At 40.1% G+C, this 27,700-nt stretch overlaps 3 protein-coding genes across 6 annotated transcripts in view; all 3 read left to right on the forward strand.

The window, feature by feature from the left end:
• LOC309493706 (polymeric immunoglobulin receptor-like) overlaps window positions 1–27,700 on the forward strand; it is a 184,608-nt gene that overhangs the window by 78,583 nt on the left and 78,325 nt on the right. Inside the window, exons 6-9 of the mRNA XM_082162912.1 lie at window positions 26,499–26,585; window positions 26,965–27,042; window positions 27,330–27,434; window positions 27,518–27,552. Coding sequence (XP_082019038.1) covers window positions 26,499–26,585; window positions 26,965–27,042; window positions 27,330–27,434; window positions 27,518–27,552 — 305 coding nt within the window. The remainder of the gene's footprint in view (window positions 1–26,498; window positions 26,586–26,964; window positions 27,043–27,329; window positions 27,435–27,517; window positions 27,553–27,700) is intronic.
• LOC309493789 (uncharacterized protein) lies at window positions 1,663–11,291 on the forward strand. 2 transcript variants are annotated; one of them, XM_082163035.1, is made up of 8 exons: window positions 2,298–2,436; window positions 3,428–3,483; window positions 3,705–3,839; window positions 3,937–4,275; window positions 5,041–5,196; window positions 5,298–5,396; window positions 10,699–10,751; window positions 10,834–11,289. In XM_082163035.1, the coding sequence occupies exons 3-8, from the start codon at window positions 3,803–3,805 to the stop codon at window positions 11,050–11,052; spliced, it is 903 nt and encodes a 300-aa protein (XP_082019161.1). In that variant the 5' UTR covers window positions 2,298–2,436; window positions 3,428–3,483; window positions 3,705–3,802; the 3' UTR covers window positions 11,053–11,289. The 2 variants fall into 2 exon arrangements, with proteins under 2 accessions (XP_082019160.1, XP_082019161.1); XM_082163034.1 differs by lacking the exons at window positions 3,428–3,483; window positions 3,705–3,839 and adding an exon at window positions 1,663–1,835 and having other exon boundaries at window positions 2,011–2,436; window positions 4,054–4,275; window positions 10,834–11,291.
• LOC309493731 (polymeric immunoglobulin receptor-like) overlaps window positions 12,902–27,700 on the forward strand; it is a 60,169-nt gene continuing 45,370 nt past the window's right edge. For 2 of the 3 annotated variants that reach the window (XM_082162945.1, XM_082162946.1), the window contains exons 1-3: window positions 12,902–13,056; window positions 13,232–13,555; window positions 18,532–18,855. In XM_082162945.1, the coding sequence (XP_082019071.1) occupies window positions 13,017–13,056; window positions 13,232–13,555; window positions 18,532–18,855 (688 nt within the window). In that variant the 5' untranslated portion in view covers window positions 12,902–13,016. Of the gene's footprint in view, window positions 13,057–13,231; window positions 13,556–18,531; window positions 18,856–19,409; window positions 19,515–20,436; window positions 20,534–20,649; window positions 20,690–21,360; window positions 21,439–22,914; window positions 26,152–27,700 lie in introns of those variants that run through there. The other variant, XM_082162947.1, reaches the window with a different exon arrangement.

The following is a 27,700-nucleotide window of genomic DNA, read 5'->3' on the forward strand; positions in this document are numbered from 1 at the left end:
GAAAATGGCCGACACCCGATATAGTGCACTATAGTGGATAGGGACCGGTTTCGGACACAGCTCTGGTCTTTTTATTCTCATGCTCCATTCAGCTTTATTTCAGCAAAACATGCAGCAGAATACAGAGGTGAGTGTTCAAATCTTTACCTGTAGAAAATCAGACATGTTAAATGATTGTTTATTGAAGAAAAAAAAAGTATTATTTATATTAACTAGTAAATTATCAATGTATGTTCCTGCATCTGTGTGCGTCGGTGTATGAATGAGTGAATGAATGGGTGAATGTGCTTTGGTGGCCATGGGTCTGTTGAAAGCGCTATATAAACGCAGTCCATTTACTATTTACCATATGAGACGTGTCTCTCTGTAGGCAACGGCCTGGTTAGCTGACGTCAGAGGGTACCACAACTCTCAATAGAAAAATTAAACTGCAGTAGCCACCGTTCAACCTGAAGAGGGCAGCACTCAGACGTTTTTACACCATATATTGTAGAATATACACTTTAAACTTTACACTTTAAACCCAAATGTCAAAACATTTACTTGAATTAATGAACAGCATTAATAAAGCCCCAGTCTTACAGATCATTAACTAAAAAAAAGTTGTTTTAGGGTTTAGTTACCCTTTAATGAATCGAGATTTTGACACACTTTTCTGTACAAAACACAGTTTATAAAGTGTATAATGTTTATATAAAGTTCATAGTAAGTTAGGTTGCTAAGTGGATAACAGAAAGAAAAAAAAAATGGTGTGAATTTCCATATTTTTTTGTAATTAGTACACTTCATTTAGTTAAATAAAGTAATAAAATAAAATATGCCTACCCTTCTTTTTAGCCTGTTTAAGCTGTGCACACGGTACACTTTTTTTTTTGCCTTCGAGTAATCCTGAAGACACTGATTTGCTTGTTCAGGTGTGTTTGATCAGGACTGGAGCTAAACTCTGCAGGACAGCGGCACTCCAGGACCGACGTTGCCCATCATTGACATATTCAATGTGTCAGACCTTCAACTTGCAGGGGAAAACAACCCAAGTTTAAAGCAGTCCAGTTCTGCGGAGAAACTCATATTTATCAGCAACTGGAGAGCTGCGCTACATAGCGCCCTCTACACGTGATGAAAAATACTACAGAGCTTCGACATGCTCCTGTCACTATTAAAATGTTTCAAATCTCCATCTAAAATGACTCAGTTTGACTGAAATCAGCTGCAAACAGACAGTGAACTCATGAAACGACTCGTATACAGGCTAGTTTCAAACTCTCAAGCCTTATATTCATGGAAATACTCAACCTGTCCAGTGCTGTGATATTTTATATGAAACCATTTTGAACAGTAGTTTGCTCATTACATTAAGATTTAAAGATTACAGGGAATATCTGTACGCAAAAAAAAAAAAAAAAACCTCAAAAGAAACTGAGACACAAAACCTAAAATATACAATATACAACTAAGTGTGCTGTTTAGATGACTATATAAGCAAACCATGTTAAGTTTATCAGAGTAAGTGTGACCCTGGACCACAAAACCATCACAAGTCGCACAGGTATATTTGTGTATATCAGCTTGGATGATGAAAAAGATTTACCCTTTTGACTGGTTTTGTGGTCCAGGGTCACGTGCTCTTTTATGATGTCCTGTAGAGCTGGATGTGGTTAGAGAGACAGAAGAGGAAGGAAATGTTAATATTAGTTGCTGACACACATTGTTCTCTCAGTACGGAAGAGAACGACAGTAACGTTTGTCACACAGAATCTGGTCTTTTATTTAAGCGAAACGCTTGTCAAATTTCATCATGTTGGACGTCCTGCTGCTCTTTTCCAGCATCTGTACAGGTGAGTTTGAGACTCTCAGCTCTTTTACACAGAGTTTGACATCTTCTCTTGTTTTTCCTCTGTTATCACATGATCATCAGACTCATATGGATGATATTTGTAAGTTATTATTCTGGCCTGCTTATGTCTCTTGCTCACACATAACAGCTCTATATAATGATATTTGTGTTTTCAGCTGTTGTTGTTGGAGCTTCACAGACAATTACTGGATACAGAGGAGAGAGAGTTTTATTTTTTTTATTTTTTTTTATTTTTTTTAGTTTTTTATTGAAAGGATCCCCATTAGCTACAGCCGTGCTGCAGCTATTCTTCTTGGGGTCCTGATTTGACATCAGATGCTCATATGAATCTGGATATGAATCATATTCAAAGTATTTTTGTAAAGGGGAGTGTAACTATGGAAATAAAAACATCATGGTTAAATCAGGATCTCCAGCTAAAGACGAGAGATTCTCTCTGACTGACGACACGACGGCCAGAGTTTTCACCGTCACCATCACTGATCTGAGAACAGAGGATGAAGGCCAATACTGGTGTGGTGTGGAGAGGACTGTGCCTTTGCCTGATGTCTACTCAGAGATTGTGTTGCTGGTTAAACTGGGTAAGTGCTTATAGTATTTATTAGAAGGGTATGTGTAGTAGAAATGAACTACAAAGGAACAGGAAAATTTGCCATAAAATAAAATAAGGCCACATTATTGTTTCAAAGCAGCTTCACAGTAATAAACAGGGCAATAACAGTTTTGTTGTTGCAAAATTAATACATTTTAAATCACTACATTTTCAGCTATTAAGCAGCTCTACAGAAGACAATAGAACAAATGAATGTATTTTGTTGAATTCAGTGTTAGTGTATCAGACACTGATTTCAGCTATAAGCTCTTTTACAAACACAACATCATCATATTTCAGTACAACAGTCTGTCGTCCTAACTGCACTCTGGGTCTGCAACACCATGGCCAATCCTCCCGTCACCACCTCGTCCTCCTCCAAAACCACCACCCACCTGCCCTCATCTGCTGTTTTGGTTATGGCGTGAGGTCGCGCCTTCTGGGGAGGGGCGTTATGTAACAGACACTTAGTTTCATTATCATGGACTTTTAGTTTTCACCAGTTTCCTGTCTTCCTTTGTTCAGTTTTCCCACCAGTCTATAGTTGTCATGTTAACAGAAATTATTACTTTTTAGTTCAGCTGTGTGTCATTAAACTTGTTTGCCTTGCTATTTAAGTTGCTGTGTTTGTATCACCCATTGTCATATGGTCATATATCAATATATATATATTTTTTTTTACTTCTGTTCCACAGTTTTACTTCTGCTTTGGCTGTTATTGGATTCTGATAAATTGCTGATATGTTTACATGTCTAAATGTCTGCTAAATGAATAAATGTAGCATATTTAATTAAACTCTAATCATTGACTTAAACATAAACAGTGTGATCAAACGTGCTGTAAAATGTGAGTGTGTTTTCTGTAGGTTCTTCAGAACTAAATTTATCCATGAATGGAGAATGTGGAAATCAAGGGTTTGTTCTTATGTTGGTGATGCATTTTTACGCGATCTCTCTTTCTCTCTCTCTCTCTGTTTCAGTTGTACCTGTGACACATTCAGCAGCAGAAGACAAAGGAAGAGGAAGTCAGCATCATCGTCAGAGGGTACCACAACTCTCAATAGAAAAATTAAACTGCAGTAGCCACCGTTCAACCTGAAGAGGGCAGCACTCAGACGTTTTTACACCATATATTGTAGAATATACACTTTAAACTTTACACTTTAAACCCAAATGTCAAAACATTTACTTGAATCAATGAACAGCATTAATAAAGCCCCAGTCTTACAGATCATTAAAGCCCCAGTCTTACAGATCATCACATTCATGACGAAAACACTACCAGGAAACCCTGAAACACACTCAGAGCTTCAGAAGAACTGAACCTACTGATACAAAAGGTTTAAGAGAGAAGAATGAAGATCTTCACTTTAGCTCTGCTGATGATTCCTGGTAAGAATCTGACAAAATGTTTGCAAGCAGTTTGAATATTTAAGCCTCATAATCAACATATTGTAGTGATGTATTAAAATGTGCTGGTTTGTTGTAGGTGTCATGACCTACATGAGCGTGACAGGATGTTCAAGGGCCGGAGTCACGATCAAATGCAAATATGAGAAAAAATATACTCAAAAAACTAAGTATTTTTGTAGAGGTCAGAAGCCAGATACACTGCAGATTGGATGGTGCTCTGACCTCATCAGGGCTGAAGAGAAAGATAAATGGATTCAGAAGGATAGATTCTCTCTGTATGACAACACAAGTTCAGCAGTCTTCACTGTGACCATCAGAGATCTGAGAGAAGAGGATTCTGGGACGTACCAGTGTGCAGTTGATATCCCTAAAGAAATAGATTTCTACACTGAAGTGAAGCTGAACATTATAACAAGTGAGTAACCCAGATGTATTTTGAACTTGACCATCACAAATGGTCAAATGACCACACATATTTTTTGGCAAAAATAGTTTTCCTTATAATTTAAGTCACATTGGCAGATATATTATCTTGTTTAAAGCATGAACTCACTTAATTTTTTATCAAATTTGCAGAAATTATATGTCATTTTGAATATCAAATAAATGTATCTTGATTCAAGATTGTTTAGATATTTGTATTGAAAAATAGAAAATGAAGTTTGCAGTGTTTTTAGCACAAATGCATGTTACAGGGCAAATGTCGGCACTAAGATAGACTTTATTAGTCAACAGGAAGTTCAGAACAACTGAAGGTACAATAAGACATCATGATGTGCACATACATTGCTAAATGTTCCCTTGAAGTAGACAAGAAGGAGCTAAAAAAGCGTGTGCGATAAGCACATTTGGAGTGTATGTTCTACTAGAGACATGATATATATCAATATTTACATACCGGTAATCCCAAGTTGTATTTGGTGATATTTATAGTTGAAGGTGTAGTATGATCATAATGAAAGGCTATTCATTTTCACATGAGTTGAAAAAAAAGAAAAGTTTATACAAATAATAAATATATAAAGTATATAATAAATTATAAATAAAATATAATATAATAATAAATGTAAAATGAAAAGGATTTACCATTTACTAAAAGGAAACTGTATGATGTTTCAAAAGCATTTAACGTTTGAAAGTGTGTACATCATTTGTCACAGCTAATGTCTTTGTCTTTAAGAGCAAAACACATTTCCACCACCCCTGTCATCCTCATCCTCATCATCGTCATCATCATCATCATCATCATCACCACCACCATCACCATCACCTATTTTACAAAATTCCCAGCCATCAACATCTGATTTCACATCAGCTTCTCCATCTATCTCGAATGGTATTCTGGTGATTAATGATAAAAATGTTTTTATACATTTGCCTGTAGATATTAAGAGAGAATCAGATTCTTGTTGTGTTTTATATCTCCTGTTTTCTCAGGTTCATCTCTTATCATTGGCGTGAATGTGATTCTGCTTCTGCTCATCATTGGATTCATGTCATGTATAGTGACTCTCTACAAGAAGCATCAGACTCGAGGTAAACCAGCTAACGAAATGTTCTCAGAACTTTAGCTAACATTCTGGTAAGGTTCTCTCAATGTTATGAACAAACATTCTTCCAGTAACAGAAGAAAGTTTGTTCATCTGGTCTTTTCATCTATCGTTTCTAAAAAATTAACACACAAATGTTATTTATACATGGACACATGCTCAGAGAGGCTTACAGCGGAAATACACATGTGGGGGACGCCCAGAGGGGGAAACATGCACATGGCGGCATCTAGCCAAGCGCGAAAGCTGCCAGTGGCATAACTCTGGCGTTGACGTCGACAGTGCTGGAGGAACTCAGGGCCTGCGGGGAGGCTCACCTGAGGAGAATAATCGCATGTATCCTGTCCGTGGAGAGGAATGGCGAGCAAGCGAAGACACCTGAGCAGAATCTAGTACCGGCTGGTTGAAGCAAGTACATGAGAAGAAACTGGCTCCACTCAGAGATTGTAGAATCTCGCGAATGTGTTAGGTGTCGCCCGGCCTGCAGCTCTGCAGATGTCTGTTAGCGAGGCGCCATGCGCTAGAGCCCAAGAGGAGGCCACACTCCGGGTGGAGTAGGCCTTCACACCAAGGGGGCACAGTCGACCTTGCTGCTGGAATGCCAAGCAATGGTGTCCACTATCCAGTAAGACAACCTCTGCTTGGAGAGAGCCTTTCCCTTCAGCTTCCCACCATAAAAAAAAAAGAGCTGGTCTGAGGTTCTGAACACTGTGTTCTGTCTACGTAGGCGCGGATGGTGCGGACTGGATAGAGCAGTGCCAAGGCTGGGTCTGCCTCCTCCAAGGGCAGCGCTTGCAGGTTCACCACTTGATCTCGAAAGGGAGTAGTGGGAACCTTGGGCACATATCCAGGCCGAGCTCTCAGGATCACGTGAGAGTTAGCCAGCTCGAATTCCAGGCACGCTTCGTCAATCGAAAATGCCTGCAGGTCCCCTACTCTCTTGATGGAGGCCAATGCAACCAGGAGCGCTGTCTTCATTGACAGGAACTTAAGCTCCACTGATTGCAGAGCCCTAACAGCACTCTGCAGGGCAGTTAACACTACTGAGAGGTCCCAAGAGGGTACGAGAGGAGGGCGCGGAGGATTCAGTCTCCTCGCTCCTCTCAGGAACCTGATGATCCGGTCGTGCTCTCCCAGAGACTTACCTTCAACTGCATCGTGATGTGCGGCAATGGCGACAACATACACTTTCATGGTGGAGGGAGACAGCCTTCGCTCCAACCCTTCTAGCAGGAAGGAAAGCACGAAAGTGATCGGGCATTTTGTGGGGTATTCACAACGGGAAGAGCACCAGTTGACGAAGAGGTTCCACTTCAACGTATAGGCATGTATCGTGGACGATGCTCTAGCGGAAGTGATGGAAGCCACCACCGCTGGTGGTAGGGTACTCAAACCTGCCTCGTCCTGTCCAGGAGCCACATGTGGAGGTTCCAAAGATCGGGGCGAGGGTGCCACAGGGTGCCCTGCTCTGAGAATGGAGGTCCTTCCTTAGAGGAATTGGCCAGGGAGGTGCTATCGTGAGGAGTACTAGTTTGGAGAGCCAGGTCTGGTTGTGCCAATAAGGGACAACCAAAATGACCTGCTCCACGTCCTCCTTGATCTTTCACAGGGTCTGTGCAAGAAGGCTCACTGGGGGAAACGCATACTTGCGGAGGCCCCGCGGCCAGCTGTGCGCCAGTGCATCCGTGCCGAGCGTGCCCTCAGGGAATAAAACAGTTCGCAATGGGACGAGTCGTGGGAGGCAAACAGGTCTACCTGTGCGTCCCCGAACTGATCCCAAATCAGCTGAACCGTCTGGGGATGGAGTCTCCATTCTCCAGGGAGAGGCTGAAACCGTGAGAGGTCGTCGGCTGTACAGTTCAGGTCTCCTGGAATGTAAATGGCTCGAAGCGACCTCAGATGCTTCTGACTGCATATTAGGAGGTGGCGGGCGAGTTGCGACATACGGTGGGAATGTAGGTGAAGGTCTGACGGCAGGCCAGAGTCACTGGGACTCGGAGCGTGCTGTGTTGCCATGCCCACCTCGGGACTCTATCTCAAAGCCAGTGCTGAAGTGGCCTCATATGAAGCAATCCGAGCGGCGTTGCTGCAGCTGCGGATGCCATATGCCCCAGGAGCCTCTGAAATAGTTTCAGTGGAACCGCACTCTTGCCCTCGAATTAACGGAGTTAAATCAGCAGTGACTGCGCGCGCTCATTCGAAAGCTGTGCGCACACGGCGACCGAGTCGATCTCCATACCGAGAAAAGAGATCCTCTGCATGGGGCAGAGTTTGCTCTTCTCCCAGTTGACCCGAAGGCCCAGACAAGCTAGGTGCCGGAGCACTAGGTCCCTGTGTTCGCAAACCTGGTCTCGAGAGTGAGCTAGGATCAGCCAGTCGTCGAGATAGTTCAGGATGCGAACCCCGTGTTCCCATAGAGGAACAAGGGCTGCCTTGACGACTTTCGTGAAGATGCGAGGAGACAGGGCTAGTCCGAATGGGAGAACCGCATACTGGTATGCGACCCAGCGGGACAGTCTGGGAAGCTCTAGCCAGGCTCCCAAGAACTGTACCAGTGGGGTCATGCAAACCACAGACGTACCCTTGGTGGTGCAGCGAGGCGGAATGACCGGCCCGGACGTGGGTGGCATAGCGGCCCGGTGTGGGGGCACGGTCATTAGCCGCGTCCTGCCAGAGGAGGGCAGGGAAGGACCAGCGTTCCACAGGGGCGTGCTCTGGCAAGGGTCTGGCGACAGAGGGGGACGAGAGTGGCGAGGCTCGTGAGCAGCGCGCACTGTCATCCACAGCCTCTTGAGGCTCGGAGGAAGGGGCATCAGTTCTTGAAACAAGAGATTCTCCCCTGGCACTCCACCGGGGGAAGGAGTGGCCCTGCTACCAGCTCCTGAGAAGAACTGAGCCCTAACTCTAAGCTGCCCGTCTCAAGAGTGCTGCTTAGCCTGGCGTTTGGCAGGCTAAGGGGCAGAGACGGGCGGTGCCGCCCTCACGCATCCTCCTCCTGCCCGGGGCCAGTGAAGGCTCGAGGGGAGGGGCCGCAGGGAGGCGGCCTCGGCGGGAAGCAGACTAAGGAGACCGCATGGACGGATGACCATTGGTGCAGAAGACCTCAGTCCGCTTCTGAGGGGTCGAAGACTGTAGGGTAAAGTCCACAACCACACCACCGAGGAAGCCGGCCGTCTCGAGAGTGCTGCCTAGCCAGGAATTTAGCTGGCTAAGGGGCGGAGACGGGCGATGCCGCCCTCCTGCAACCCTCTCCTGCTCAGGGCCAGTGAAGGCTCGAGGGGAGGGGCCGCAGGGAGGCGGCCTCGTCGGGAAGCAGACTAAGGAGACCGCACGGACGGATGACCGTTGGTGCAGAAGGCCTCAGTCTGCTTCTGAGGGGTCGAAGACTGTAGGGTACAGTCCTCAACCACACCGCCGAGGAGCCCAGCCTGGGACATGGGGGAGCAAAGAAAATGAATTCTCAGACTCCCTCACATCAACCTGGCTGAGCCCATTCCTGGACCACACTTGTGGACATCACCTGGCCCAGGAATCACGCAGGTACCGATGTCGCCCGTAGAGCGAGGTCAGTAGTGTGCGTGGCGGATCAACCAGCCCGGACATGGGAGGCATAGCGTCCCTGCGTGGGGGCGTGGTCGAGATTCCACATTCTGTCAGTGTTGGCCAGGGAAGGACCAGCATTCCACGGCGGCCTGGTCTTACAGAACTCCCGGGTCAGCACTGCCTAAAAGGAGAAGGCGACACACAGCACTGCATGCCTGTGCCACGATAGAGACAGAGAACATACAGCCCATGATCGTCACGCGATCGAGTGCAGCGAAGGCGGAGGACGCCCGTGGGCCGCAATAAGTCATGGGGACTCTCGCGAGCCGGAGGCGTCCTGATGCACGTCTGGGAGAAAGGCACTGGGGGGCGAGTGCCGTAGAGCAACACGCACCCAGGAACCAATCGTCAAGCCTACAGCACTTGGGGGAGGGCGGCGCCCAGGAAAGCATGGTCATGTAAAGACCGCCCAATGAGGGAGTCCAACAGCCTGGGCGAAGGTATAATGCGTGTATGTCTTTTCAGCGCTCCAGTGAAGCTCACTAAATTTATTAGAATTTTAGTTTCAATATTACTTTAGCTCCACGCTTAATCTGACAGCAATTTCAAATGATAATCAAATTTCGATCTTGTTTCTTATTAGAAAATAGTCATAAATATTGATTATTAATTCATTTAGATCTTTGATTATTCTGAGTATTCTGAGTACACACGGAAGCCCCACGGTTTGCGATGTGGAGGGGGGCGTGGCCCGAGGAATGCCCGTCGGTATTATGCCACAGCATAACCCTCAGATCACCCTGGCCACCAGCCAAAGTATCCCCTCTCATTTAGGAAGAGATAGATTGGGGTGTGGCAGAGGGGACTCTCACACGGAGATCATTGAGTCTCGATCTATAAACATCGCGATGGTCATGTTCCCGCAATGAAAACATGAATCATCCACGAGCGCTGCCGAGCGTGATTAAGCCCAACACGCGAAACAGCGCTCATGACCGTTAGGCAGATCAATCACGCGCCCACATCCAGTAAATACACGGTCGAGCCGTCTTGAAAAAGACGTGCCGCGTGCAGCTCTTTTAGAGAGAGGAAAAAGCTCAGCAGAGTGCTGAAGCGCCCAGAGAGAAACACACACACTGTCGGCAGATCACTGCACAGATCAGCAGCAGGCAATGCGATCTCGCTGGAACACGCCGTCACACCAACACACTGAAGAGCCGTTCGTCTCGTAGAGTGAAGATGATTCAGAGTGGCTTGTAGGAGTGAAGAGAACTCTTGGCTCCGAAGCGAAAACATATCTGCATGTTGCCAGCGTACTTCCTTATATACCCTCGAGGTGGGGCGGAGTTACGCTATGCAAATTCCGCAGACCCATGGCATTTTCTTGCCATTGGCTCGTTTTGTATACTCGAAGGTTTGAGGCTTTCTAAGCGAAACCCCATTTGTCGTCACTGACGTAACTCGTAGTGACCACGAAAAGGAACTAAACAAGAAGTTCTTAGAACGTTCTTCTTAGTCGTTGGATAGTTTGCTTTGCATATTATTTGTTACCTATTTGAGAGTGAATAACATTGTTGTCTGTGGAATGAGTGGATGGAAAGATGTTGTTTCCCCCTGCTGGTCACAACTAGTCAATGCACTGTGAAACCTGTACAAGTCTGATACCTTGCGTATCGTTGTGAAATATTATTACATTTTATTAAATGTGAATTATTATTATCATTATTACTATATTTGTTTTACAGCCCCCGATTCAGCCTCTAAAATATCTGAACCTGGAACAGAAAACAGTGAAGCGGTGTGTAAAATCAAATTGTTGATAAGAATGTGTTTGAATGAATGACCTTCATCAAAAGCTGTAAATAATTTCTCTTTCTCAGGTTCATCAAATGGTGTACGAGAATCAAGACACCAGACTTCACATTGACTGCAAAAGCGCCCAGTTACCCAAAAACCCCTCTGATTCTTGTAACACTGTTTATGCTACTCCACAATTAGCCACAAATCCCTTTGATTCTTTTAAAACAGTTTATGCTACTCCACAATTAGGCCTACCCATAAACCCCTCTGATACTAATACAGTTTACGCTATTGTTTAATAGTGGAGACGTTCAGTTGTTTATAGATTAAAATATATTTTACAAGAGTGACCTGGTGATCATCATCCTCATCGTCATGTACTGAAGTAAACAGATGATCCCGATGATGTTCATCTTTAATAATGATTATGATCAGTCATTATGTTAGTTATGAGCCAGTCATTACAGGAAATACATGTTACGGAGTGATTGACCATTTTCAGACTGTTATTTGCTCAATATACTTAAAAAAAAAAAATAAAAAAAAAATAAATATATATATATATATATATACATATATATATATATATATATATATATATATATATATATATGTGTGTGTGTGTATAACTAAAGATAATTGTTCTTTTGCAACAATAAAGTTATTATTTTAACATCAAATCTCATTGGAATGTAATGTTCTTGTTCTTACAAACTCAGCAGCTCAAGACTGTCCAGATGAACCACTTAATGATCATTAATGATCTGTTGATTTATGTAATGTGTTTCATTGTCATACGCAGCTCTTGATGGTCAGTTATTCAGATGAGAACAGAAGATCGTCTGAACAGACAGTGAGTGTGTGTGTGTCGTGATGAATCAGTCATTTGCTGCAGATCAGCTGCTGTCCGTGGTGCTGAACACCACCTGAACACTAGAGGGAGCCGCTTGAGACTCGCACTTCAATTTCTCCTTCATAAGTTTCACTTTCATTTGTTTGTGCTTTCCAGACAGTTTTGATCTGATTTGTTTCAAATGTCATTCAAGCAAAACTAGGTCGGAAAACTCAACAGATTGTGAGTTTATTAATGCAAATTCACTTATTTATTAAATGACATTAAAACTGAAATTAAGTCAATTCTTTGCAATCCTTAGTAATTTTGTGTATAATGTTTAATGAATTCAGATCCCAATGACATCTTTATCATTTTCCAAGTTTGATTATTTTATTTTATTTTTATTTTATTACAGGTGTGTATTCGGGCTGATTTCAGCAGCAAGCGAGTTAGAGTAATGCTCTGTTATTCATCTATTGTTTCAAATGACTCCACAAAGACAATAGGCGAATAGAGGGTTCGACAATCATTTAAACCTGAAACCTGGTAATTCTCAATAAGAAGTTCTGTAGACGTCTGACAGAAATATTCTGTAAATATTAATGTGATTAAGAGGAACACAAGTGGTTCAGTGGGAAACACTGTTTCCTCAAAGCAAGAAAGTCTTTCCTTCAGATCTGGTTTCTCTCATGATCCAAAGATGTGTGAATTACAGATGCTAAGTTGTCTAAATGTGTGAGTGGATTTAAAAAAAATAAAAATTATGATTTTTGGACAAACACACACTTTCTGAAGAGTTGCTTTGCAGTTACAAATGGAAATTGCCATGACTGAAAATACACTGAAATGTAAATTTAAAAGTTAAAATGAATGAATCCTGAGAGTGTTTGTTTGTATAAATTGTAATATAATACAATATAAATTGTCAAAAAAATAAAAATATGTCCACAATTACAACATTTGATCTAGTTTTTAGCCTTGTATTGGACGTGCAGAACTCTTTTCAACGTACACTTTTGTGTCAAATACATTGAAAAGACGTCTTTTGGACATACTTTTGCTTAATGGGACGAATTAGGATTAAAACTCAAAAGAAACCGAAACCAGTTACAAAACCTAAAAATATACAAATAATAACCTTATCTTAGTTTTGATTTTGATTAAAAAAAATATGACATTCATATAATGAAACTAAGTATTGTGTTGTTTAGATCAGTATATAAGCAAAGCATGTGTTGTTTGTCAGAGTAAATGAGCTCTTTTAAGATGTCGTGTAGAGCTGATGTGGTTAGAGATACAGAAGAGGAAGGAAATATATATTTCAGTTGCTGACACACATTGTTCTCTCAGTACGGAAGAGAACGACAGTAACGTTTGTCACACAGAATTTGGTCTTTTATTTAAGCGAAACGCTTGTCAAATTTTATCATGTTGGACGTCCTGCTGCTCTTTTCCAGCATCTGTACAGGTGAGTTTGAGACTCTCAGCTCTTTTACACAGAGTTTGACATCTTCTCTTGTTTTTCCTCTGTTATCACATGATCATCAGACTCATATGGATGATATTTGTAAATTATTATTCTGGCCTGCTTATGTCTCTTGCTCACACATAACAGCTCTATATAATGATATTTGTGTTTTCAGCTGTTGTTGTTGGAGCTTCACAGACAATTACTGGATACAGAGGAGAGAGAGTTGAGATCAGATGCTCATATAAATCTGGATTTGAATCAAATTCAAAGTATTTTTGTAAAGGGGAGTGTCTCATCATTGGATTTAGAAACATCATGGTTAAATCAGGATCTCCAGCTAAAGACGAGAGATTCTCTCTGACTGACGACACGACGGCCAGAGTTTTCACCGTCACCATCACTGATCTGAGAACAGAGGATGAAGGCCAATACTGGTGTGGTGTGGAGAGGACTGGACCTGATGTCTACTCAGAGATTATGTTGCTGGTTAAACTGGGTAAGTGCTTATATTTATTAGAAGTGTACCTGTAGTAGAAATGAACTACAAAGGAACAGGAAAATTTGCCATCAAATAAAATAAGGCCACAATATGTTTTCAAAGCAGCTTCACAGTAATAAACAGGGAAATAACAGTTTCATTGGTGCAAAGTTAATAAATTATAAAATCGCTTCATGTTCAGCTACAGTATGGTTGTATTGTCTATTTCTCCCATTATCCTGTGTATCAGCTGTTGCATAACTGTGCTCCATTCTCCAAATGTAGAGCATCTGGGTAAAGCTGAGCTACTGTGACATTGACTGAACAGCCTTTAACTACTGGGAAAAGATGTGTGTGTGGCGGAGGACTCTGGCCTTTTCTCATGTCTTGTCTCCTGGGGTTATTTCATGTATGTTACATGTGCAGTAGCAGCATGTGTGTGAGTGTATTGGCAGGAGAGAGTCTCTAGGCTTGCTCTACAGTAGCAGCAGTGTAGCAGATCTATTACGCCAAGAACAAACACATTAACATTGTCAAATACAATGATTATATAGAAGCTTACTCCTCAATGAAAAATTGTGTAAAAACATTTAGGTCGATTACACTGAATTATAGGTCTATGTGCGAACACTGTAATAATCAGTCATCAATGACAATTAAAAACAGCTTTATTTCAATAACAGCTTGTTTAACATGAGCATTTAACAAATTAATAAAAGAGGCACGGTGGCTACATCACAGGTGACTTGGAAGACGTACAGTTTTTAAGTTTTAAAAAGCTTGTACGTTTTAGAGCTTGAGAAAGTACATACTGTTTGTCACAAAGAATGCTTTTCTCTATTTTTAGAGCAAAAACCAACACCACCACCTTTGCCATCTTCATCATCTTCAGCACCATCATCATCATCATCTAAACCATCATCATCTTCACCATCATCATCATCTTCACCATCATCATCATCTTCACCATCATCATCATCATTTTCACCATCTTCATCATCATCATCATCATCTTCATCTCTGATCATCGGCGTGACAGTGATTCTGCTTCTGCTCATCATTGGATTCATGTTATGTATAGTGACTCTCTACAAGAAGCATCAGACTCGAGGTAAACCAGCCAACAATGTTTTCAGAAGTTTAGAAGTTTATCATAGTCATTTATTTGTCAGAATAATGTTTATAGTTGTTTGCCAGTCAATTACATTGTTGTCTGTGGAATGAGTGAATAGATGTTGCTTCCCCCTGCTGGTCACAACTAGTCAATGCAAGTCTGATATATTTAGAATCAATGTGAATTATTATTGTCATTATTTATGACTATATTTAATGTACTATATGTGTTTTACAGCCCCCGATTCAGCCTCTAAAATATCTGAACCTGGAACAGAAAACAGTGAAGCGGTGTGTAAGGTTAAATTGTTGCTAAGAAAGTGTTTGAATGAATGACCTTCATCAAAAGCTGTAAATAATTTCTCTGTTCTCAGGTTCCTCAACCGGTGTATGAGGAGATTAAAGACACCAGACTTCACATTGACTGCAAAACCACCCAGTTACCCATAATACCCTCTGATTCTTCTAAAGCTGTTTATGCCACTGATAAATTACCCATAAACCCCTCTGATTCTTGTAACACTGTTTATGCTACTCCACAATTACCCACAAACCCCTCTGATTCTTGTAGTACGGTTTATGCTACTCCACAATTACCCACAAACCCCTCTGATACTAATACAGTTTACGCTACTGTTTAATACATGTTACGGAGTGATTGACCGTTTTCAGATTGTTATTTGCTCAATATACTTAAGAAAAAAATATGTATTTGTGTATAACTAAAGATAATTGTTCTTTTGCATGGCCAGCAGCCATGTCACCCTGTAGCCCAAGACCGGTTGCCCACTGAAGCTAAGCAGGGCTGAGCCTGGTTAGTACCTGGATGGGAGACCTCCTGAGAAAACCAGGTTGCTGCTGGAAGAGGTGTTAGTGAGGCCAGCAGGGGGCGCTCACCCTGTGGTCTGTGTGGGTCCTAATGCCCCAGTGTAGTGACGGGGACACTATACTGCCAAAAGAGCACCGTCCTTCGGATGAGACGTTAAACCGAGGTCCTGACTCTCTGTGGTCATTAAAAATCCCAGGATGTCCTTCGAAAAAGAGTAGGGGTGTAACCCCGGTGTCCTGGCCAAATTTGCCCAGTGGCCTCTGTCCATCATGGCCTCCTAATCATCCCCATATACTGATTGGCTTCATCACTGTCTCCTCTCCACCAGTAAGCTGGTGTGTGGTGGGCGTTCTGGTGCAATATGGCTGCCGTCGCATCATCCAAGTGGATGCTGCACACTGGTGGTGGTTGAGGAGATTCCCCCATCTATGTAAAGCGCTTTGAGGTCTCAGAAAAAGCGCTATATAAATGTAACAAATTATAATGATCTGTTGATTTATGTAATGTGTTTCATTGTCATACGCAGCTCTTGATGGTCAGTTATTCAGATGAGAACAGAAGATGGTCTGAACAGACAGTGAATGTGTTTGTGTGTCGTGATGAATCAGTCATTTGCTGCAGATCAGCTGCTGTCCGTGGTGCTGAACACCACCTGAACACTAGAGGGAGCCGCTTGAGACTCGCACTTCAATTTCTCCTTCATAAGTTTCACTTTCATTTGTTTGTGGTTTCCAGACAGTTTTGATCTGATTTGTTTCAAATGTCATTCAAGCAAAACTAGGTCAGAAAACTCAACAGATTGTGAGTTTATTCATGCGAATTCACTTATTTATTAGGCAAGGCAAGGCAAGGCAAGTTTATTTATATAGCACATTTCATACACAATGGCAATTCAAAGTGCTTTACATAGAAGAAATTAAAATAATAAAAAGAAACAAGAATAATTAAAACAGTTTAGAAAAATCAAATGAAATACAATACAGTACAGTCGGACGAACAGTGGCACAGTGCTCATTCAGTAAATGCATAGCTAAACAGAAGTGTATTGAGTCTGGATTTGAATGTGACCACTGTAGGAGCACATCTGATCTCTTCTGGAAGCTGGTTCCAGCTGTGGCTGGCATAATAGCTAAAAGCAGACTCACATTAAATGACATTAAAACTGTAATTAAGTCAATTCTTAGCAATAATTTTGTGTATAATGTTTAATGAATTCAGATCCCAATGTTAGCTAATATTTTCAACAGCAATGACACCTTTATCATTTTCCACGTTTTTTTTCTTTTTTTTTTTTCTACAGGTGTGTCTTCGGGCTGATTTCAGCAGCAAGCGAGTTAGAGTAATGCTCTGTTATTCATCTATTGTTTCAAATGACTCCACAAAGACAATAGGCCAATAGAGGGTTCGACAATCATTTAAACCTGAAACCTGGTAATTCTCAATAAGAAGTTCTGTAGACGTCTGACAGAAATATTCTGTAAATATTAATGTGATTAAGAGGAACACAAGTGGTTCAGTGGGAAACACTGTCTCCTCAAAGCAAGAAAGTCTTTCCTTCAGATCTGGTTTCTCTCATGATCCAAAGATGTGTCAATTCATGGGCGTCGGAACCATTGTATATGGGTGGGACAAGACCCACCCACTTTTTAAGACCAATGATATTATACCCACTCACTTTTACCATCTCTAATTCAGCGCATTTGTCTGTTGGCTTTTCAGAGCGCCGTCAGTCAAATCCATTCCACTTGAGGAATTCCCTAATAAATTAAACTCCATTTCCGCTGAAATCGCTACATTATATTTCTCAACGAGCCGCAACTGACGAAAGTAACCGCCCGTTGTACCCTTCTAGTCAAATATTGCGTTGCAAACATCAATAACAGCTTTAAGTTGTCATTGCTGGCAAATTACCATGGAATTAGGGGGATAATCCACGGATAGCTGTGCATTTAATGCACGACGTGGAGGCAAAGAACCGCCCGACGTGAAGTGGAGTTTAGTTTAGTTTAGTTTAGTTTACTTGTTTAATTAAAAGGCACCAGAATACATGGTATTTACTCCAGTAAAAATTTTCTGGGGGAGGACCCACCCACTTTTTTTTTTCTTCCGACGCCCATGTGTGAATTACAGATGCTAAGTTGTCTAAATGTGTGAGTGGATTTTTTTTTTTTTTTTTTTTAATGATTTTTGGACAAACACACACTTTCTGAAGAGTTGCTTTGCAGTTACAAATGGATGAATGAATGAAAATACACTGAAATAAACATAAGTTTAAAATGAATGAATCCTGAGAGTGTTTGTTTGTATAAATTGTAATATAATATAATATCAATTGTCTAAATATAAAAATATGTCCACAATTACCACATTTTAACTAGTTTTTAGCCTTGTATTGGACGTGCAGAACTCTTTTCAACGTACACTTTTGTGTCAAATACATTGAAAAGACGTCTTTTGGACATACTTTTGCTTAATGGGAAGAATTAGGATTAAAACTCAAAAGGAATCGAAACCAGTTACAAAACCTAAAAATATACAAATAATAACCTTATCTTAGTTTTGATTTAGATTTTTTTAAATATGACATTCATATAATGAAACTAAGTATTGTGTTGTTTAGATCAGTATATAAGCAAAGCATGTGTTGTTTGTCAGAGTAAATGAGCTCTTTTAAGATGTCGTGTAGAGCTGATGTGGTTAGAGATACAGAAGAGGAAGGAAATATATATTTCAGTTGCTGACGCACATTGTTCTCTCAGTACGGAAGAGAACGACAGTAACGTTTGTCACACAGAATTTGGTCTTTTATTTAAGCGAAACGCTTGTCAAATGTCATCATGTTGGACGTCCTGCTGCTCTTTTCCAGCATCTGTACAGGTGAGTTTGAGACTCTCAGCTCTTTTACACAGAGTTTGACATCTTCTCTTGTTTTTCCTCTGTTATCACATGATCATCAGACTCATATGGATGATATTTGTAAGTTATTATTCTGGCCTGCTTATGTCTCTTGCTCACACATAACAGCTCTATATAATGATATTTGTGTTTTCAGCTGTTGTTGTTGGAGCTTCACAGACAATTACTGGATACAGAGGAGAGAGAGTTGAGATCAGATGCTCATATGAATCTGGATATGAATCAAATTCAAAGTATTATTGTAAAGGGGAGTGTCCCATCACTGGATATAGAAACATCATGGTTAAATCAGGATCTCCAGCTAAAGACGAGAGATTCTCTCTGACTGACGACACGACGGCCAGAGTTTTCACCGTCACCATCACTGATCTGAGAACAGAGGATGAAGGCCAATACTGGTGTGGTGTGGAGAAGACTTATACTGATGACTATTCAGAGATTGTGTTGCTGGTTAAAGAAGGTAAGTGATTACATTTGTTAATAGCAGAAATGAACTGCATGGAAACAAGCTGAGAGTGAGAGATCAAGTCATTAATCTTGTACAACCCCAGATCCAGAAAAGTGATCATTTTATAAAATGCAATACAATCAAGGATCTGTGATTTGTTCATTCTGTTTCAACTTTGATTAACTGGCACAAGTAAAAAATAAATATTTATGATATTGATGTCTATTCAGAGATTGTGTTGCTGGTTAAAGAGGGAGAGATCAAGTCATCAAGAATTGAGAAATGTGATTTTTGAATTGTTTGACAATTCTCTCATGATATTTGGTGATCATGACACATCTATGCTTGCAAAGTCTGAGAAGCTCCTTTTACTCTCAATCACGATCCCTTCACCCACAGTATTATCAGTTCTCCTGTTTATTGTGGCAGAAATGTAGATGGATCAGCAGCTTCATATTATTATATAAAGGCTGAGGCGTTGTTCATTAAATGCAGTGTTCAGAGGAGTGTGCTAATGTATAAATCTAATAATCAAATTCAGGTCGATCTTTTATTTCCACCTTCAGATAACAAGACCACTGAGGTTTCAACAATCAGCTCATTTTCAGTCACAAGAGAATCAGAAATGAATCCATCCAGCAGCGTCACAGATCATCAGATCTCCTCAACAGGTACTTCATCTCTTTCTTCTCAACATCTCTTCAGCCTTTAATATGCTTTATCTCTGGTTATTTCTTCACCGGACACAGGTACACATCTCTCCACATCTCACCGTCCGTCTCTATTCCCATCGCAACACTTTAAATGTCCCATATTGTCAAAACTGAAATATCCTGGCATTTTTCATGATAACAGAGGTCTAGAAGCTGTGTAACTACCATATAAGTTTCACAACAGTCAATCCACAGACACATGCACACAGTCTGCATAAAGTAGCTCAGTACTCAGTCACCGCCTTCAGTGCCCCCCCGAACACTGCCCACCGTCATTGCACAGGCTTCCGAACAACATTAATACAAGAGACCAGTGGCTAATGTCTATTTATTCAGAAATACCACAGCAATGTTCGACCATTTCACGAATGACTGCTTCGTCAATTTTCAAAGAAGCTTCTCATCAAAGATGATGCAGTCCTTACATTGTTCGGTCCGACCTCAAATTCGCAGCCCGTAAATAAACTTCTAACACATTTTATGTTAAATTATGGAGCCAGCATAACCTGATATAGTTTGTAAACGGATATAAAACACTAACATGTTGCTAAATTGATGCTGATGTTGTCTTGTACAGTTTCTATGGATGCCACAAGCTTTGATAGAATATCTGCTGGAATAACGTTGTTTGTTTTCCTAAGTTACAGACACCGGCCCTGTTGGTGTCTGTTGTTTTTACTGAGTTAAAGACGGTGAGATTGAGTTCACTCAGTCTCTGTGTCTTTTGTGTTTGCTAGAAACTAACGTTTAGTGTACTTGCATGGGTAACGTTATTTCAGGCGCTGTAACTGTCACATGTGAAGCTTTTATTAACACACTCCTGTATCTTCACATCATTCATCAGTTTGGAGAGTTAATCATGATGATCTTCCTCTTTCAGTTCCTCATGTTGCTGGTGGGAATGTGATTGTGATCACAGCGGCATCTGGAGGATTATTCATCATCATCATCTTCATCATAATATTATCATATATTATGTAAATAAAAATCTTAATAAGGAGTACATAAATATATATATTGAACTAATTCATAAATATATTTGATTATTCATTGTATATGAAACAATTAAATTACTTGTTTGTGTTTTTGACAGTCAGAAGAAAAGAATAAACAGAAGATCTGCTATAAATGAGGTGAGATGATCAAAAATAAAAAATGGCTTTTTTGTATATTTATATTTTTTTATGGCTGGTCCAACTTGTGATCAAGTCAGATTACATCATATGTTGTGAAATTATCATCAGACTGCTCAAACATCTCGTAACAAACTGACAAACTCTGATTGAGACATTGGGTCCTGTTTTAACGATCTGAAACGACTCTTGCGCCCGACGCAAATCTAAAATGGGTTGGTCTGAAGTAGCTTCATTATTCATAGGTGTGGTTTGGGCGTAACGTGAAATAAACCAATCAGAGCGACATCTCACATTCCCTTTAAGAGCAGGCACGCTTGTTCTATTTCCCTCGTGTGTTAATATCGTTCCTTGTAATAATGTATGGTTTTCTAAAAATGAGAACTGCTGTGTGTAGATGAGAGTATCAAAGTGCATGCGTGTTGTGCACACGCTACATTGATTATGGCCAAGCATGCGCCCTTAAATAGCATATGAATAACATGCGCAGCTCGCCACTGACTTTAGACTAGGTTTTTCCTGGTCAGTGGTGGAATTGTTTTCTGGAACTGCAAAATAGCATCAGGGAACGTTTGCGCCGGAACAAGATAGGGCCCATGAACTCACAATGTTTAAAATCTGTTCTTTTTTTTTTTTTTTGCTGTAAATTTCTTCTCTCTGTTTCCCTGTAGAACGATGATCCCAGTGCAGGCACATATGCAGCTCTTGAGCTCAAGTCCAGATCACCTGACCTCTACGACACACTCACAGTAAGAGAAATATCAAAAACTACATGTGCAAAATAGGGGTTTCACAACTACTGATTTTTGCTAGTCGACTAGTTTTGCATAACAGTCGACGACTAGTCGACTAGTCGTTAAATTATTTATTCATTAAATTGACGCATTAACGCATTGTTAAGGAAGACAGAGGAAGGAGTTCTGGTGAATTATTGGAAATGTATGTTTGAAATTCAGAAATAACATAATAAATAAATTCATCAGTTATTCTTGTGTTAATACAAAAACAGCAGCATTCATTTAAAACATTCTTGTAATTAAAACATTCTTGTTATGAACTGCCACACCACGCGCATCAGCGAACGTTGCAGATAAACATTGCCACATGGCTAGCCTCAGACAATAACATTGTCAACATCACGACATATTTTTTGCATATAGTTTTAACTGTGCATTTTTCATTGCATCTTTAAGCAAATATCATTTAAGCATATAGGCCGATACAAGTTTGATGTAGGTTATACTGAACCACTATATTTTTGTATCACCTGCGACACACTGGCTGCGTGGCGTGAGCGTCTCAGCTTAACAGGTTGGAGTTTGCACACTGCCTGCGTGAGACACGCGATTCAGGCGCGGCTCGAACCGCTAGAGTGCAGAACAGCGGAGTTTGTATGGACCGAAGTGCATGCCTGAGCTTGTGTTTTCGGTTAAGCTGCGTTGCTTTGACATTGTGGAAAATAGAATAATAGAAACAAAATGTATTAGTCTTTTTACCCGTTATTATCAATCTAAATTAATCTCGTTTTTAATTTAACTTAATCTCGTTTTTAATTTAACTTAATTTCGTTTTTCTTAATTTAAATTTCGTTTTTTCTTTATTTAAATTTCTTTTTTCTTTTTTAAATTTCGTTTTTTCTTTATTTAAATTTCGTTTTTTCTTAATTTAAATTTCATTTGTTTTATTTAGCGTAAATTTCGTTTTTTCTTTATTTAAATTTAGTTTTTTCTTTATTTAAATTTCGTTTTTCTTTTTTTAAATCTACCCTTTAGCCTACTGTGTCAGTAATTTGTTAGTCAGAAAAATATTAGACAACCTTAAAAGTATCTAACAGACCTGTGTGTGTGCGTTTTATATCACCAGTGCAGTGTCCGTTCTTGTAGCCCTGCCCGTGTGAGGTGCGCCATTTCCCACTCGCGCTGTTCTGTAGTTTACTAAATGTTTATTAATTCTGAATGTGTCCCGTTTTGCGTGTCCATCTATATTGCACCAAATGCGACACTGCACTCCATGACCTTGACCGTTTTGGACGCATAGGTACCTCAGCGCCTGACGCCATTTTGTTTTCCGACTAGTCGATTAGGGCCGACAGCGCCGACTAGTGGTTGTGACAGTCGACTAGTCGGCTAGTCGACTAGTTGATGAAACCCCTAGTGCAAAAGCAGTTATAATCAATAAATAAATAAATAAAAATTTAGGTTATAATCAATGAGTCTTTCACACAGTCTGTCCATCCCAGACCTGCTGTTCACCAGTCCCGGCTCTTCTGAATATGAGAATCTGTCTCTTCAGTAGCTCTTCATGTCTTCTCAAGAAGAAACTCTCATCACTCTTACTCAATAGATACTATACAGTCGGTACATTCATTCTTTTCAATCTATATTATATGAGCAATCTCACCAACAGTAAAAATGTTTTATTAAATGTCGTGTCAATTGACCCAGAAAGGTGTACTTCCATGATAAACTCCCTAGACAAAGAAAAAAATGTACCAAGTAAACTTGACATTTTTTATGGATGATTTGATTGTAGAAAATCTGCAAAGGAAACAAGACAAAGAAGTAAAGAAGGAACGAAGACGGAGGAAGGGAAAATCCTCATAAGAAGAAAATAATCAGCAAAGAAAAAGAGATGATGCGAATAATTAGGCAACAAGAGAGATTAAATAAAACAGTTAATAAGAGGAAAGCATCATGAAGAAATTTGTTTAAAATATGAAATGTAGAAACAAACAGAGAGAGTTGATCTTCTTTTTACTGTTAGAGACGCAGCCCTGTCATTTTCTAAAGTGTTGATACATACATTTGCTGTAAAGAAACAGAGCTTGAAACTGCAAACGTCCGTTATAGCTTTTAGTGCATATAGGTCAGAGTAAAGAGCAAAACATGGATAACCTTTGATTCGCTATGAAAATTGTTGAAAGTGTGAAAAACCATTGCTGCGGGCAAGAAGAGCTCAGCAAATGTGGTCAACGAGCTCGCATCTACAAGAGACCAGAAAAAGAGGAGCTTGTATACACAGTTATAGGAACTCGGGGCAGCCTAAACTGGGGTGTGTTTCCTGAACAACGACGTAACTCGCTGCTTAACTATCATAGTACGATGCATCGCTGAAGAAATCAACTGGCTAGTCACGACTGTTTCCCAAAACCATATTGTCACAAATTGGTCGTTCAACCACATTGGTTAAAGGGTTAGTTCACCCAAAAATGAAAATTCTGTCAGTAATTACTCTTCGGAACACAAATTAAGATATTTTTGATTAAACCTGAGAGCTGGCTCACTCCTCCATAGGCTTCTAAGACACTATAACTTGCTGGCCCAGAAAAGTTATTAAAGAGATCGTTAATATAGTCCAAGTGACTCCAGTGGCTCAATCTTAAGTTTATAAAGCGACGAGAATACTTTTTGTGCGCAAAAACAAACAAAAATAACGACTTTATTCCACTTTTCATTTCCTTCTCTCTGAGCCTCGAGTTTTTTCACGTAGTGTTTAAGCGTAGCGCGTCTGTGTTGCACATCACCACGCATCACACACATGACCAGCGTCGCCCAATAGTGAGCCTACGTGTGACGTGCAACACAGACGCGCTACGCTTAAACACTACGTGAAAAGACTCGAGGCCCAGAGAGAAGGAAATGAAAAGTGGAATAAAGTCGTTATTTTTGTTTGTTTTTGTGCACAAAAAGTATTCTCGTCGCTTTATAAACTTAAGATTGAGCCACTGTAGTCACTTGGACTATATTAACGATGTCTTTAATACATTTTCTGGGCCAGCAAGTTATAACGTCTTTAGAAGCCTATGGAGGAGTGAGATAGCTCTCAGATTTAATCAAAAATATCTTAATTTGTGTTCCGAAGATGAACGAAGGTCTTACGGGGTTTGAACAACATGAGGGTTAGTAATTACTGACAGAATTTTCATTTTTGGGTGAACTAACCCTTTAATGATGTCACGCAGGTGGTGGAGTAATAACTAATTTTAATGAATCTGTTGAGATCGAATTAATGTTAGATTTTTTTTTGCTATAAATTACGGATTTGGCGTCTGAGGACTATTTCTAATTTCTCTCAGTTATTTTGCTCTATTTCCAGATTCAATCATAGGCTCGTTCTTGCGTGGTAGAGCACGTTTACACATGCGCACTCTTCAAAAACGGTGCTTTAAATCTCTTGACAAACTAAAAGACGTAAATGGCATTTGTATTTGTTCTAAATAAAAGATACAGATTGCACTGAATGTCAGCTTGCTTATTTTGCACAAGATAAGGATTTATTGGCCCTCATTTATCAATCTTGCGTAGAAACGGGCGTATTTGGGAGTTTAAAGAGTTTTAAAATAGCTGTTTGGATGAGCAAATGACCAATCACAATGCATAATTTTACATCACGTGTTTTGAAACAATTAGCATTTAATTTCGTATCACGTCACATGTATTTGGGTGTACAATAGTGATGATGATGTGATGTGGAGTACCATTCATTCACATTAATAATTGCATGACAATTTGTAATATTCTTCTCCTTATTATTATGATTTTTATTATTAATGACGCTTAATGTTATTTAGAAGAAGAATGTCGTTATTATTATTATTTGTATTATTATTATTATTTAAAAGAAGAAGAATGTCATTTTTATTATTTTGTCAGTCTGAATTATTTTTTGGACATTGAAAGCCTTTCATTACTGAACCCAGTCCGTGCGCACCTGCCGGGCCTAACCCTGAAACGTCAGGTAAAGCGCACAGGCTCGCAACTGAAGGAATACATATGCCTACAAATCAAATGCTTTGGTAAAGTCACACAAATTAAACATTGAAGTCCATGTTGCACAAAAATAAACACTGAAGTTTATAATTACTATGTTGTTGTTTTGGGTGTACACACTTTTGATAAATGAGGGCCATTGAGTCCACATGTCAGGCAAACTAGAAACTCTGCTTCTAACCACAGGTCGAGAGCTGTCGTTCAAACCACACAACTTTGCGATGCTGTTTGCGAATGTTTGTTAGAACTATGTTTTCGTGAAAAAAACGACTCGTTGAACTATGCTGGTAACGACGGAACTTTTGGGAATGCTTTTGGGAAACGCAGCCCTAATCGGTTTGCTGTATGCTGTATTTCTGTTAGACCAATGCTGTATTTCTGTTAGACCAATGCTGTATTTCTGTTAGACCAATGCTGTATTTCTGTTATGCCAACGCTGTATTTCTGTTATGCTGATTTTTTTTATTCTGTACTTCATTATTAAAACGAAACCATTGAATGTGGTGATTCGTAAACCTCTCTATAACAAGTCTCAGAGTAATTTGTCTTCATACCTATTCTCTGAATCTGGATAATAATCCCATAGAGCCTCAAGAGCACCCGAATCCAGACTGAGATTGACACGGACTAACCAGCGGACAGCTATGGGGCGCCGTTTGTAAAGCGCATGGACTGCATGGAAACAAGCTGAGAGTGAGAGATCAAGTCATTAATCTTGTACAACCCCAGATCCAGAAAAGAGTGATCATTTTATAAAATGCAACACAAATGAAGAATCTGTGATTTGTTAATTCTGTTTCAACTTTATTTCACTGACAAAAGTACAAAGAAAAGATTTCCCATGTTTTGGTCACACTTTATATTAGGGTCCAATTGTCACTATAACTATGACTTGGTAGTGCGTTAAAGTGACTTTACTGGATTTCTTTGGCACAACAAGAAACAGAGTGATTAAAACAGAGATTGAATGAAAGATTGTATGTATTTTAAATGAACTTCAGTGTCAGTGTTTTAAGTTGATCTTTCCTGTGACCCTTCAGATAAAAACACCACTGAAGTTTCAACCATCAGCCCTTCTTCAAAAACACCGTCATCTTTCAGTCCAACAGAACTGAATCCACAATCAGGTCAGTTCCTCTGTCTGTCGCTCTTTATGACTCTTATTTCTTGAATATTGTGCTTCTAAATGTACTTGAAGTCATTTATATATATTAGATGATTCCTTTGAGATTAAATGTGTTAAAGTTGTTGAAGACTGAAGGTTCAGTCCTCAGATGTTTGCTCCCGGTTATTAAAATGTACAAATTGCTTTGGATAAGAGTGTCTTTAGAATGAACATTAACATATTTTCAGTTGAGAGTAATCAGTGTAAATCAATAAACGTTTGTTCATATTCACGTGATGTGAATGGTTTGTGTGTGAATGTTGAGCTTTAGAGTTTATATGTGTTCATGTTCTCACTGCATGAGCGACACATTCACAGTCACTGGTGTTTCTCTCTGTCAGCGACTCATCAAACAGAAACTGAAACAACAAGAACAACAACAGGAAATACTACAGTTCAACTCTATCAGACAAACACTAGTAAACACACAAACTACACTACCCATAATGCAGCTCTTTGACAACAAAGAACAAGCTCATTTTGGAGAAAGGAAATTGGTTTGAACATTTGTAGAGGCACGTACTCGTGTGGTTAACTTGCTTTGACATCAACCACAGACAGAAGCGTTTCCTTCTGAAGAGTTGAGGTTTACCATTGCAGTTTCACGTCGGTTGCACAATATTATATAGACTATTATTCACTAAACAGTGTAATCAGAATCAGCATTGTGTTGTTGTGTTGTACATCTGTGCATTGTGTTGATCAGATCTGGCTTCTGTTGCTGGCGGTCTGGGTTCGGTTCTGCTGGTTCTGACTCTGTGTTCTGGAACCTTCATCATCCTGAAGAAGAGGAAGAGGAAATCTGGGACAGGTAACAGTTTGTTTGTGATTATTAGTGTTATTATTTAGTTCTATTTTAGTGTGTAAATTGACTGACTCTCTATTTTCATGCAGCTTTATTTCAGCAAAACATGCAGCACAATACAGAGGTGAGTGTTCAAATCTTTACCTGTAGAAGATCAGACATACATGTTAAATGATTGTTTATTGATCAACAGAGAGAAGTATCTACATAAACTATTCAATTATTGATGTATGTGTTGTTTTTCAGACTGAACGCATGTATGAGGAGATTCC

Source organism: Leuciscus leuciscus (genome assembly GCF_965113295.1).
Source record: "Leuciscus leuciscus genome assembly, chromosome: 3".
Lineage (NCBI taxonomy): Eukaryota > Metazoa > Chordata > Actinopteri > Cypriniformes > Leuciscidae > Leuciscus > Leuciscus leuciscus.